General features: G+C 47.2%; 1 protein-coding gene across 2 annotated transcripts; it reads left to right on the forward strand.

Annotated features, from left to right (window-relative positions):
- Positions 1 to 6,014: 6,014 nt before the first annotated feature.
- LOC133921512 (probable indole-3-acetic acid-amido synthetase GH3.2) lies at positions 6,015 to 9,629 on the forward strand. Of its 2 annotated transcripts, XM_062366430.1 has the most exons (3): positions 6,015 to 6,457; positions 6,757 to 6,858; positions 7,870 to 9,629. In XM_062366430.1, exons 1-3 carry the CDS (start codon positions 6,129 to 6,131, stop codon positions 9,239 to 9,241), a joined length of 1,803 nt encoding a protein of 600 aa, XP_062222414.1. In that variant the 5' UTR covers positions 6,015 to 6,128; the 3' UTR covers positions 9,242 to 9,629. The 2 variants fall into 2 exon arrangements, with proteins under 2 accessions (XP_062222414.1, XP_062222422.1); XM_062366438.1 differs by lacking the exon at positions 6,757 to 6,858.
- The last annotated feature ends 5,080 nt before the right edge of the window (positions 9,630 to 14,709 follow it).

Below are 14,709 nucleotides of genomic sequence, written 5' to 3' on the forward strand. Positions count from 1 at the left end.
GGGGAACAAAAATCCTATGAGAAACCAAGAGAATAAGTGGCTTGGTTGATAGGTGTGATGAGTTACTGATAATGCTTGTGATGAATTGAACTTGGTTAGCATGTGTGTTTGTTTATTCTCAGGATCGGCCCTGAGATTTCAGTGGCCCGGGGCGAAACTAAAAACAGGACCCTATTGAACATAAACATTGAAATATTTATATATCAATTGCAAAAAAAATATTTTAGGTAGAGTCCGCGAGCATTTACGATAAACTAGAACAACTTAAAATGTGTCTGTTACGGTAAGCTGAAATAACTTGGAATGCATCCGATCGGACATATTCTAGGTTGTTCCAGCTGATGATCAGATGTATTACAGGTTATTCTAGCTTATCGTAAATGCTTGCGAGAACAAATTATCGTAAATGCTCGCGGAAATAAAATTGTGAAAGATCGAAGTGCACGTACGTATGCTTGCGTTAATACATGCTAGCTAGGTAGAAATACTCACTCGATCAGCTGTATCTGCATGCATATATACAACTTGCTGTGTGCAACTCTAATTACTCAACAGTGCATGCAGCAGATAGCTTGCAGCCATAGTATGGCTTTGGAGCTATCTGCTCACAGGTTCCAGCACTACAGCACAAACACTGCACTGATATGTAGCTGCTTACGGCTAAATGGCTAGGTTCAACTGCTGGTGTCGATCGGCTGCGTGCTTCAATGATTGGTAGCATGAACGATCGGGTTTTGTGACGGCGATGATTGGACGCACAAGGGAGCCGCCCTCGTACCGTGCAACGGAGCCGGACCCATCGATCGCCAAAGTGAGCGGAGACTTTTTCATATTTCAAACGTGCGATCTCAGCAAGGGTCAGATCCATTTGAGGTGGAGTAGAAATTATAGAGGAGAAAAACCAGTGATGAAAACTCATATGGCAATGGCTGATGCCTGTCCTCGATCGAAGTTACGGGCAAATAGAACGCTTTGGAGTCGTGGTTCCACGGAACGCAGAAAACTAGACTGACTAGACAGAAGAAAAAATGAAACAGACAAACAGCCAAATAGGCTAGGCATGCAGACATGTCACTTGATTTTTTATAGATCGAAGAAACCAGACCACCTGCGTTCTACTATACGGACTATTAGGCCTACCTACTATTTTGGACCTAGTTATATCTGTTGTTATGTGGATTGTTAGATATATATATTATACACAGGTATATAAAAAGGGGCCTCTCGGATTTGGGGACCCGGGGCGACCTCCCCGATCGACCCTCCTCAAGGTGAGCCCTGCTTATTCTTTTTCATGACTAACTTAATTTGAAGGAGAATGGAATTGGAACGATTTTTGAGAATCAAGTTAAAATGTGACTTGGTTTGTATGTGATGAGTCATTGACAACGTTGATTTTGAAATAATTTTGGGTGGCATGAGCTTGTATGTGTGAAATCTTATTTATGGGTAACCAAAGTTTAAATTGGAGTAGACTGTTTCAGAGTCCAAGAAATTATGCCTCATCGGAACATCTGATGTGTAGTTTTTTTTATCATACCGGATAGTCCAGTGTTATGGTGAAGTGAGCACCGGAGAATTTTCAGTGCTGAAGCAAAAATAAAAGCAAACACTGGATGATTCGGTGATGGACTTTGAGAGCGCCGGAATATTTTCTGCATAGAGGAGATTTTTGGCGCCAAGTTTGATTATGTATGTCGGATCGTTCGGAGCTGAGATTGTGAACGCCGGAGAATGCACCGGACCTTTTGCTGCAGAAAGGTGGTTCGATGGATTGACACACACCGGATTATCCGGTGATGGGCATGAGATCACCGGAAGCTTTCATCGGATCTTTTCTTGCATAGAGCAAAATTTTCCTGGAACAGATAGTGTTACACTCACTGGATGGTTCGGTGTTCAGGAGCAAAACACACTGGAACATTCAGTGTTCATGTTTTCTGCAAGATGTGCTCTAAGTTGAAGTTTTTGATTTTATACTAATCTGGAGATATTTTGGAGTGTGAAGAAATGTGTTTACTTGGTTCAAGGTGTGCAGATGACGAATGCAACTTGGTAGTCGACGGCGGGTGATCGGAGCTAAGCGGGTGCTTGGTGCCGGACGATCAAGGAGGGCTGGACAGAGTCAAGGGTGATCCTAGCTGTACACATAAAGGTCAAGCAAAATATAAAACGGGTGATGAAGATGGTATGTTGACAAAGTCAAGCGAAGAGGATGTCAATACAAGTGACAAGGTGGCCCAAGGGATCGGGAGGGGGAGAGACTTGCCGACGGTCAAGATCACAAGACGGAGGAGATGCATCATCATCGAAGTGCTTGCTTCAGGTGGAACCAAAGTGATGGCTAGTCACGCTTTGAGAATCATGTTAGGGTTTCACGATTTAGCCTCAAAACCGTGGGAGGACTAGAGGAGTACGTGGCACCATCACCAAACTTGGGTTAAGGTGAAACTAAATCATAAAGGAGTCACGATCATCCGATGAATGAAGAAGAAAATTGACTAAAATACCCTTGATAGTAGGTAGAAGTGTACTACAAGAGAGGGGTATTTTGAGAAAAAGCTAAAAAACTCAGGGGTCAAGTTTACTAGGCCTATAAATAGAACGGTAGGGTTATGAGAGAGGATTGACCAACCATTTGAGCCTCTTGTGCCACCCATATGAAAGCATTGTGATAGGGTTTTAGAGGAGAGGAGAATGAGTGTTTAGCCTATGTAATATGTGAGAGTTTTGAGAGAAAAATATTTATAATCCGCCTAAAATAGGGTTGACATCTTTGAGTAATGAAGTTTATTTTATTTTATATGCTTAAATTTCCCTCTTCTAGTTTCCCTTTCTTGGTTCGTTTGCCTTGTGTGCAAGTTTTTTCTCTTCGGTGTTGATTTTTTTTCCTTTTTAAGCTAAAATTTTAACATCTTAGGAGGTTGTTCTTCTTGATGCTAAAGGCATAGATTCACATACATATGCATATGTGATAGAGTCTTGAATTTTCTTATCTTTAGATAATCATCTTGGCATAGATTCACATACATATGTGCAAGTTTTTTCTCTTCGGTGTTGATTTTTTTTCCTTTTTAAGCTAAAATTTTAACATCTTAGGAGGTTGTTCTTCTTGATGCTAAAGGCATAGATTCACATACATATGCATATGTGATAGAGTCTTGAATTTTCTTATCTTTAGATAATCATCTTGGCATAGATTCACATACATATGCATATGTGATAGAGTCTTGAATTTTCTTATCTTTAGATAATCATCTTGGAGATCTTATTCACCCGACGTTCATCTCTTGTTCCTTGAGTGATCTTTTCTCAAGATTCAACCTTTGTGTGGGGATGAGTCATGGATTACTTTATTGTGGAAGCTAGAGTTCGATTCCCACAATGAAACCCATTTTTTGTTGAATCTTCTAGTTTGGTTTTTGATATTTCTCCAGAGTTTTTAGAATTTCTGGGTAGGTATAGTTTTTTCCGCTGCTCATTTGTGTTGCGTTCTATTGTAATTCTCTTGTAGAGGTGTGTTGGGTGTTCAAATAGGAGAAGACCATCAATTTCGCAAGAAATTTATTGAGGCGTCTATTCACCCTATCTAGTCGTCATTCTTGATCCTACAATTTTCTCTGAGTCCAGGTGATTTGTTCTCACTGTATTATCCGGTGCCTTCTAAATTGGCTTCATCGGATGATCCGGTGTGTTGCTGATGCTAACGTCGAAGGTTTTCAGTTTGGTGGCAAAATTTTAAATGGGTATCGGATGGTCCGGTGTTGGCTACTTATGTACATCGAACTATTTCCAGCAAAGAAGGATGCAAACTGGTTTCTCATGAGTGGTACTCACCAGATAGTTTGGTAATGAGCTATGTGAGCACCGGAGAGTACACCAGAGCTTTTCTTGCAGAGAGGGTGAAATTATGAAGTCTAGTGTTGTGGTACTCACTGGAAGGTCCGGTGTGTGTAGGGTTGAACACCAGACTAATCACCAGACCATTCTTGCAGAGGGATTGGAACAATGTGTTCTGGTAGAGATGATGGCACCAGATGCTCTGGTGACTAGACAGTGTACACCAGAGCAATACACTGGACCTTTTCTTGCAGAGGCGAGATTCTTTAGTGCACAAAAGAATTGGACTCACCGGATGGTCCGGTGTTCAAAGGAAAAACACACCAGAACTTCTAGTGTTCACAATTTCTACATGATGTGTTTTTATTTGAGGACTTTTGTTTTGAGCTAACCTAAAGATGGTTTGGAGTGGAAGAAACATGTTTGCTTGTTTCATGGTGCACAAGTAATGGATGCGACTTGGTGGTCTACGACGAGATGATTAGAGCCAAGCGGGAGGCTTTGTGTCGGACGATCAAGGAGATCATATGAAGTCAAAGGTGATCCTAGCGGTACACATGGAGTTTAAGCAAAGCATGAAGATGATGAAGGATGAAGAGGCATGTGACAAAGTCAACCGAAGGGATACCGGTGCAAGTGACAAGGCGGTCCAAGGGATCGAGGGCGGGAGAGACTTACCGACGGTCAATATTGCAAGACGGAGTACACGTGTCGACATCGGAGCGCTTGCTTGTGACAAATCAAGTGGCGGCTAGTCACGCTTTGAGAAACGTATTAGGGTTTTGCGATTTGGCTATAAAATCGTGAAAGGACTGGAGGGTCACGTGGCATCATCACAAAGCTTACGTCGAGACAAAGCTAAGTCGTGACCGTTCGATAGAAGGAACAAAATCTGAACCAAAATGTTACGGTGGTAGGTAGGAGTGCACTACCGGTGAAGGGTATTTTAGGAATAAGAAAATTTAAGGGCCAAAGAAGCTTCTAAGGGCTATAAATAGAGGGGTAGAGCTGTGAAAGAGCCTTGAGTTAGCCATTTGAAAACCTAGTGATGTGTTTTAGAGGAGATAAGAGGATATGTTTAGTCTTTGTAATAGCATAGAGCTTTTGTGAGAGAAACAACTTTATAATCCAGCAAAAATATAGTTGATGTCTGTGCTTATTGAAGTTTATTTTCTCGTATGAGTTTATGTTCATGTCCTTCTAGTCTTCTTCTTCTGGTTCCCTTGCCTTATGTACAAGTTGTTTGATTTTTTTTTATTGATTTTTATTGTTATCTTTGAGCTGTGATTTTTCAATCTTGTGAAATTATTCTTCTTATTGCTAGATGCATTAATATTTATATACTCATATATTTGAGAGGGTCTTGAATCCATTTGCCTCTAAATCATCAATTTGGAGAGTTTTCTTTCGATGACTGTTTTTTTCTTCGTTCAAGTTTCAAGTTTTTTGCGCATAAAGATATAAAGAATAGTTTTGAATATAGTTTATGGTTCATATTTCATCCGTAGAGTCATGTTGCTTTAATTATTTTTTTTCGTTTTATCTCTTTAAAGTTTATACTTTTGTTTGTACGTTTTTAGTAGCGTCAGATGAACAAGACGTAGACTACCTATTTAAAAAAAATTATAAAACACTTACTCAGCAACTTCTAATCAATCTCGATCCTACCTCCTAATTTTCCATTCAGTCCCTGTCATCTCCCTCCGTTTGCTCGTATCGTAGCCAGCCGGCTGATATATACTCTGCTGCTGGTGGTGCACAGGCGCACAGCAGTGTGTCGACACATGGCCGAGCAGCACCCTCCCAGGTCACCAAATTTTCTACCCCGTGTCGGGCTACTCTCTACCAGATCGGATTCGATTCCGCTTAAACTAATCCAGCGTCATTGCCCGGCCGGTTGGCTAATTAACCATTCGGTAACCAGTGCAGCGCGGCGCACGGGACAAACACTAGCGGGCGCGGGCGCGTCGTCAGCCCCGATGGCCCCTGCCGGGCGCTTCGGCCGCGAGTCCCATCGCCGTCCGACGTGGCGGACAGCGCGGGCCCGCGTGCTCCCTCCGGGCTCGGACATTGAGTCCCGCGTGGGCCACGCGCTGCCGGGCCGGCCGGCCTCCCGCGACGTGCATGGCGTCCTGCCCTTGCCCTGCGCTCTATATATACCGCCCACTGCAACGGCCTCCTCCCCTCACGCTGCAAACGAGCGAGAATAGTAAGCCGGCAAGGAACGCCAATCAACCCCGGCCGAGCCGAAAAACCGTTTAGTTTCTTTCGTTCGGTCGGGCGGCGGCATGGCTCCGGCGACGGCGGCGGGGAGGAGGGTGGCTGCGCTCGGGGTGGCGGCGTGTGAGCGGGACGTGGAGAAGCTGGAGTTTATCGAGGAGAAGACAAAGGGGTTCGACCCCGAGCAGGTGCGCGTGCTCGCGGAGATCCTGGCGCGGAACAACGGCGCCGAGTACCTCCGGCGGTACGGCATGGAGGGGCGCACGGACCGGGAGGCGTTCAAGGCGCGCGTGCCCGTGGTCACGTACGAGGACCTCCGCCCGGAGATCGAGCGCATCGCCAACGGCGACCGCTCCAACATCATCTCCTCCCACCCCATCACCGAGTTCTTGACTAGGTACGTTACGTAGTCTTTTAATTAATCACTCTATCAATTTTCTCGGCCCTCTTAATATATATATATATATATATATATATATATATATATATATATATATATATATATATATAGAGAGAGAGAGAGAGAGAGAGAGAGAGAGAGAGAGAGAGAGAGAGAGAGAGAGAGAGAGAGAGAGAGAGAGAGAGAGAGAGATTGGGAGGTTATGGTCAATGGTGCAACTGCAACTGCGCGAGAATTAACGGTTGATTAATCGGGTGCTGAATTGACGTTTTGCTTAATTAAATGTGCGCGTGCAGCTCGGGGACGTCGGCGGGGGAGAGGAAGCTAATGCCGACGATCGAGGACGAGCTCAACAGGCGGCAGATGCTCTACAGCCTTCTGATGCCCGTCATGAACTTGTGGGTGATCTCTCTATCTATCTATCTCTCTCTCTCGCCTAAACTAATTTGCCTTCTTTCCTAGCTCCCCTTGCTTTCAATTTGCTTGTTTTGACCCGACCGATCGAGGCGATAGGGTCAAGCGAGCTAACCGTTTTCGGGTGCAATTGATCAAGCTGAGCTAGGTGCATGCACTATATTTTTAGGGCTTACATAAGCTAGCTAGTCTCTAAACCTGGCTTGGTGGGAAACGGTTTCTACATACAGTATTTCTATAGGTTTCGCCATCGATCACAGAATGGTAAGCCTAAATATGCCCCCCAAAAAATATTGTGAGAAATGTTGGGAAAAGTCAGTCATGCGTTTGTAGCCTCCGGCCTGACCTGGAGGGTTTGGCTAAGAGAACCGGCAACTTGCTGGAGGCGTGTTGCTAATCATTCAGACCGAGCCTAAAATACTGTGTTTGTATCTTAGACGCCAGATCTGCCTTGGGCGTTTCTCTACTTTTTAGGCGCCAAGATTCCTTTTCATATTTGTGACATCTAACTCTGGCTTCCTAAAAATAAGGTTGTGGCAGCTCTCATAGTCTCTATTGCATACCTAACCGGGACGTTGGAATGTAACCTTAGAAACAAGGCGACAAATGCAGTGCCTTCTTGCACTGAAATATGCTAAGTGGAAGATTTAGAACCAGTCGACTTGCATAAGCACACGTATGTATAGCACTAGTAGCACACTGGATAAAGTTGATTAATTGTACTTCCCACATTATATATCCAGCCCCCCCAAAAAATGGTGCAACCATATCCTTCAATTCTGACATCAGTAGTAATCAATTTCTCACGTATATATCATATCATATACAGTCTACCTTATAATTAATTTTAGTGTTAACTTTCGTCAGCAGTCAATAACCATAATCGTGATTCTTTCGGGATTAATGAATAGAAAGGAGAAGTTACTAATACTAATTCTTAACCACCAAATGAACTGGATCGCACATTGTTCTTATGGAAATGGATGGATGATCAGGTACGTGCCTGGGCTGGACAAGGGGAAGGGCCTCTACTTCCTCTTCATCAAGTCGGAGACGAAGACGCCCGGCGGCCTCCCGGCGCGGCCGGTGCTCACCAGCTACTACAAGAGCGACCACTTCAAGCACCGCCCGTACGACCCCTACAACGTGTACACCAGCCCCACCGCCGCCATCCTGTGCACCGACTCGTTCCAGTCCATGTACGCGCAGATGCTGTGCGGCCTGCTGGCCCGCACCGAGGTGCTCCGCGTCGGGGCCGTCTTCGCGTCGGGCCTGCTCCGCGCCATCCGCTTCCTGCAGCTCCACTGGAAGGAGCTCGCGCACGACATTAGGACGGGCACCCTGAGCGCCAAGATCGTCCAGCCGTCCATCCGGGACGCCGTGGCCGAGGTCCTCGCGCCGGACGCCGAGCTCGCCGAGTTCGTGGAGGCCGAGTGTGGCAAGGACAGCTGGGAGCGCATCATCACAAGGGTGTGGCCCAACACCAAGTACCTGGACGTAATCGTGACGGGCGCCATGGCGCAGTACATCCCGACGCTCAAGTACTACAGCGGCGGGCTGCCCATGGCGTGCACCATGTACGCGTCGTCCGAGTGCTACTTCGGGCTGAACCTCCGGCCCATGTGCGACCCGTCGGAGGTGTCCTACACCATCATGCCCAACATGGGCTACTTCGAGCTGCTGCCGCACGACCCCGACGCGAAGCCGCTGTCCAAGGACGACCCGCCGCCGCGGCTCGTGGACCTGGCGGACGCCGAGGTCGGCAGGGAGTACGAGCTGGTGATCACCACCTACGCGGGGCTCTGCCGCTACCGGGTCGGCGACATCCTGCACGTGACCGGGTTCCACAACTCGGCGCCGCAGTTTCGGTTCGTGCGCCGCAAGAACGTGCTCCTCAGCATCGACTCGGACAAGACGGACGAGGCGGAGCTGCAGGCGGCCGTGGAGCGCGCGTCCAGGCTGCTGGCGCCCTACGACGCGGGCATCGTGGAGTACACGAGCCAGGCGGACGCGACCACCATCCCGGGCCACTACGTGGTGTACTGGGAGCTGATGCTGCGGGAGGGCGGGGCGTGGCCCGAGGCGGCGGTGTTCGAGCGCTGCTGCCTGGAGATGGAGGAGGCGCTGAACGCGGTGTACCGGCAGGGCCGGAACGGCGACGCGATCGGCCCGCTGGAGATCCGGGTGGTGCGCGGCGGCACGTTCGAGGAGGTGATGGACTACGCCATCTCGCGCGGCGCGTCCATCAACCAGTACAAGGCCCCGAGGTGCGTCTCGTTCGGCCCCATCATCGAGCTGCTCAACTCCAGGGCGCTGTCCAAGCACTTCAGCCCGGCGTGCCCCAGGTACAGCCCGCACAAGAAGTGACGGCCAGGAAATGGACTCGGTGGATTCACATCTCACGGCCCAGATCGAGCTAGACGCCATCCCACAGTTGCTTATAATACAGTGTGTTTCAGTTTCCCGTGTGCAAGGCAGAGGAGTGAATCGGTGGCTCGCAATCACAACTCAGCTGCCTGGTCCTACACCATCCTACTTCACTGCTAGTAGTTACATACATGTGTGATGCCGTTTCTTGAGTGGAAATGGCGTGTGTTTGTAATTGTAACTTGGTAACGTCATTCTTGGCCGATTACCATACTAGGCCTGCTTATGTTTGCATGTGTATGTTTTTTGTGCTTCCATAGGGGAGGTGGCGACACTGGTCGGATTGGCACCATACGAGCAAGAAACACACATCGGACCCCTCACCAAATTCAGACTTCTTTATCCGCCCTTTCTTAGTAAATGCTGCAGTGCAATCCATGCCTGTTTTATTATAGTGCAGCCCACAACGAGCCTAGTTACATGTCACGTCACACGTTATAATAATCGTTATGTTATTTAGGCGTTCGTCAAACGTTATCACAACATATCATGCTCACCCTCTCCCCCTTCTCCATAGACCCAAATCTACCGGAATCCGTACAACTTGCGGTCTCTACCTGAAACCATTGCAAGTTGCTCTAATGTGTGACATGTTGGATGTTACAAGTTACCTAAATCTGTTACAGCTTGCACACAAGGGGACAACATGATACTCCTCCCACAGCTTTGACAAGATTACCACTCGAAATAAGAAATTTTATAGAGAGTGACAGGTTCTAAAAATGTCTGTCTCAGCAATTCTAGGGAAAATTTCCTCATCAAGAAAAAAGAAAGAGTAAATTTTATAAAACTATAACTATTTGTACTATTATAATATAGAACTATAATTTTTTAACACATGTGTGATTGACGGATGGGATCAAACCATGTGGCATATATATAGCTGACGGGTGTAACCATATATATATATATATATATATATATATATATATATATCAGGATCAAATTACATATATATAGTCATGCCATAAGTGAATAACATAAACAATACCTAAACTTAAACGTGCCTTCGTTCGTACAAAAAGGAACCAATGATGCAGTGATACTAAGCGTAACCTTCATCTTCAACTTGGCGACTTCACAGGTAATCGACGGAGAACACATCCTATAATGCGCCATCCTTTGCGAAGTCCTCAAAATCTTCCCTAATTGAGCAACTTGTTTGTGTATAATAAGTGTGAGTACATGAAATACTCAGCAAGTGTGAAAAAGTATGACATGTAGCCAATATCAATGATGGCTTAACTCAATGATTTATTTGCATAAATACTATTTTATATAGTAAAATAGTTATAAAAGCAGCATATTACTATGTGAAATATCTTTTAAAACCTGAGCCAATGTTCCAACCACCTTACTCCACATCCGAGGTTCCAACCACCTCTAAACAAAACCAAACTCGAATCACAGTTTTCACCACTGTGATCCACCAGAACTAACCAAGAACCAACCCTAAAACCACCCTACTAATCATGTGAGGTTTCATGCCGCTCAGGAACATGAGCACAGATGATATATCAGTTTTCACTTTACATAGGTTGTACACTTTACTCACAAGTCATGATTTCTATTATACCCGTGTTAGCTAGACACTTACACACTTAAGATGTGTGCGACCAGGAAACCACTACAAAGTCTTTACAACGTCCCTCTCAGCATGTATCGATTCGCTAAGGTTTCACCGCCGTAGAGTATAACCTTCACTCCAAAAACCCCCTCTTGCGCCTTACGGATCTAAAAAGTACATCTTTCCATCCCCGTACCACCAGATGATCTTCAACATGCTGAAAGGATAGCAAATAACTCAGCTAGGCATGTCCCATACTAGACTTGTGGTTGTATTGTTTTTATGGGTGATCGCTCCACGAACCGGTCCTTAACATGACCTAGGTAAGACCGCCATCATCCAACACGGGAAAATCACCAAATATCCGGCAAAACCCACAATTTGCCCGGAACACATCCACAGGCCAACCATCATGCCACACTTGGCTAGACCCCACTTTCCATGACTACGCACTTTACCAAAAGCTTAACATTATGCTCCATAAATCATTACACAAGTTCATCAAACCTATACTACCCATGAGTAAGCAACACTAAGCTTATTCTACTCTTAACACTATAACCATTCTACTACTACAAGGAATATTGGGAACGACTAGTAAACCCTACCATAGGTCATCCCACATTTTAGACAAGCATACAATTTTATCAAACAAACACTTCATAAAACTATGTGCAGATGTTCAAGGACACTTGCCTTCTCCGTTGAGTTGCTCAAAATCCTCAAAGTCCTGGTCTTGAACGTTCTCGAATACTTCTGGGACGAACTCCTCTATATGCGGACAAAACAAACAACACTAAGAACAAGCACTAAACAAAGCTAACACAACAAACAAATGCTAAGACTGACTAGGGCACGATTTTAGAAAAAATTGAGCACAAGAATCGCCCAAATCAAAGCTATGACGTGAAAACTATGTCTAATCAAATTTTATGGAATTTAATCTAATTTACTTGAATGTTCAAAAGTGCTTAAACATTTATTTACAATTCTGCAGAATTATTTTTCAACATAAAACTAATTAAAACAATTTTATAGAATGGATTTGCATTTTTAGGAATTAAAACTGATTTTCCAGCCGGCCACCACGGATCACCAAAGATCAACAGCCACAACACCTACACACGCACGCCATGGGTCTAAGCTCGGCTGGCCAAACTGTATGAGCATGAACACGGCACCAAAGCATCGGCACGGCACTGCCTCACTCCAAATAACAACACTGCTAGCCAACAATATCACATATCACCAACGACAGGCCACCTTGCACGGATGCGACCACAACGGCCGGCCGGCCACCATGGATCACCAAAGAACAACAACCACAACACCTGCACACGCACGGCACAGGCCTAAGCCCGGCCGGCCAAACTGTATGAGCACGAACACAGCGTCAAAGCACCGGTCGGCTTGACCTGCTCATCACACGGCGCAGTGCGAGCACCGGCCGGTGGCCTTGCAGCAAGAAGAAGGAGGGGAAGGCGCAGTTACAGCAGAGACCCACCGGCACATGAGGCGAGGTCGCCATGGCGCTCCGGCGTCAACAAAACCCGACGGCAAGCAGGAGATTGTAGGGGAAAAGCTCTCCTCTCTCTCTCTCTCTCTCTCTCTCTCTCTCTCTCTTCTCTCTCTCTACCTTTCTTCTCTCTCTTTCTTGCCGATCCACTCTCCTCCCCTCCCACGGGGCACCCCCAGGTTATATAGCTGGCATCTAGGGTTCCCACACGGAGGAAACAGATCGAGGGCCGTCCTGATTTTGGGGAAGAGGATAAGCACAAGGGGAAAAAGATGGACACGCGCGGCACAGGAGAGGGGCAGTGCGGCTTGGGCGCGGCTCGAGCATGGCCGGGGCGGCACGTTCGGGTGCCTCAGCCTGGGGAGTAGAGAGGGGGAGCGATTCGGGGGAGAGGAGCCACGGCTCGCGGCTCGAGCATGGACGAGGCACGCGCTCGAGCGCTCCGGCCCAAGTAGCAGAGAGAGAGGCGTAAGAGGAGAGAGTGGGGGGAAGGAGCAGGCGCGGCTCGGGTGGCTGAGCCGGCTGGTGAAGTGAGACTCGAGCGCGGCGGCGCGTGCGAGGGAGAGAGGCGAGGGAGGCGGTAGGGAGAAGAGGAACATCACCCCCTACCCTAGGGCTCTCGGCTGGGGTGAGGGGATAAGGAGGAGGCGGTGGGCCGGGCCGGCCTGGCGTGAGTGGAGAGAGAGCTTGGGCCTGTTCGGCCGAAAAGAAATAGGCCCGGCTGCCCCCCCCCCCCCTTTTTTCTTTTTTCTTTCTCTTTCTTTTTTTATATGTATATGTGTATACGGGGAATTGCAACCATACGTGGCAAAATACCATCATACACTAGCAATGGGGATCCAGCCTGATTCAGGTCGCTTCGACGTAGACCCATTTTGTCGAAGGCATCCGCGAAGATGATATCCGCTGAGCTTCCTCCATCTATCAAGATTCTATGCACTTTGTTTCCCGAAATGTTTGCTGTGAAAACGAAGGTATCTGTGTGTGGGTAATCTAAGACCCTCATGTCATCTTGTGAGAATGTAATGGGCACGTTGGACCACCTTGAATGAATGTACGTTGGCCCCACACCAACGTGGTTGACCCTTCGCACGTATTCTTTCCGTTGTCTCTTAGATTCTGTCTGTTGGTTAGATCCTCCTGAGATCGCCAACACTACATTGTATCCACAATTTACCGTGTTCACGGACTTACTGCTCTCTGGTGGTGCTTCGATCGTAGGCCTTGGTGGTGGCGGAGGTAGCTCCCCTTGGAGGGTCATTTGCCTCGTTTGATCCAGCTGAGCTGAGGCTGTAGGGGCATATTGTGGTGCTAGCATCAGTTGCCACCGGTTGGCAAACGTTGTGACCTGGTTGGGGTTTTCTCACGCTTTGCTTCGCCTGAAATATGCTGCGTGGTATACGGTTCTTGCTTGATCGAAGGATTGCTTCGCCAAGCTCTCTTTCATGGCCATGACCTGTGGGCACTGCTTGGTCCTGTGACCGGCTCCTTCGCCATGTAGGTCACAGTAAAATGTGGCCGGGTCCTGCGGGACTTGTCCACCTCAGCCTCCGCGGCCCCTTCCTCTACTGGTTCGGCCTCCTCGAGTAGCCGCACTCTGAGCTTCGCCTGCCACTTGAGCGACTTCAAATGGGACGTAGTCTATCTGATTGACTTCTTTTTGCCTTGTTGTATAGTCAGATGCTTCAGATTTCCTCGCGTGCCTCAATCTGTCTCTAGGGTGGCTAGTGCCTGTCTCCCTGGTTGATGTATTTGTTTTTACTGTTTTTGAGACTATCATTTCATTTTTCCTTCGAAATTGATCAAGCTCAGATCTCGCGTATTTTTCCATCTTATTGAGCAGCCCTTATACACTCCTGGGTCCTTTTCTTATAAGCTTTTCTGCTAAGAGTCCCCCTCTAATGCCCTGTATTGCCGCATCGGTGATTGTGTCTTCGCTCAACCCCTTCGCTTGGCAACGTATGTGCACAAAACAGCGCATATAGCTCTGCAATGTTTTTGTTGGCTGTTGCTTCAGTGCGAAGAGGTCACTCGGGGTGATCTTGTCTACCTGATTTCCCTGAAAGTTGTTGTACAGGGCATTACGCAATTGCTCCCATGAGTATATGGATCCCGGGGGCAACGCGGAGTACCAAGATCTTGCTATCCCTTTTACAGCCAACACGAAGGCCTTCGCCAATGTTGCACCGTCTCCTCCAGCAGACTCGACCGTCGCTTCGAAGCTCATTACGAATTCCCTTGGGTCTGACTCCCCATCAAACATTACTACTCTGGGCATCTTGAAGCCCGCTGGCCATGGTTGGTTCTGCAGACCCATTGCTAGAG

This window comes from Phragmites australis, chromosome 1 (assembly GCF_958298935.1).
Source record: "Phragmites australis chromosome 1, lpPhrAust1.1, whole genome shotgun sequence".
Classification (NCBI taxonomy): Eukaryota; Viridiplantae; Streptophyta; class Magnoliopsida; order Poales; family Poaceae; genus Phragmites; species Phragmites australis.

Bases quoted from the DNA above. Each gene is read 5' to 3' on its own strand.
- LOC133921512 (XM_062366430.1), top strand. From the start codon at position 6,129: ATGGCTCCGGCGACGGCGGCGGGGAGGAGGGTGGCTGCGCTCGGGGTG. The intron at 6,458-6,756 runs GTACGTTACGTA...GTGCGCGTGCAG, and splicing joins ATCACCGAGTTCTTGACTAG to CTCGGGGACGTCGGCGGGGG. The intron at 6,859-7,869 runs GTGGGTGATCTC...ATGGATGATCAG, and splicing joins CTGATGCCCGTCATGAACTT to GTACGTGCCTGGGCTGGACA.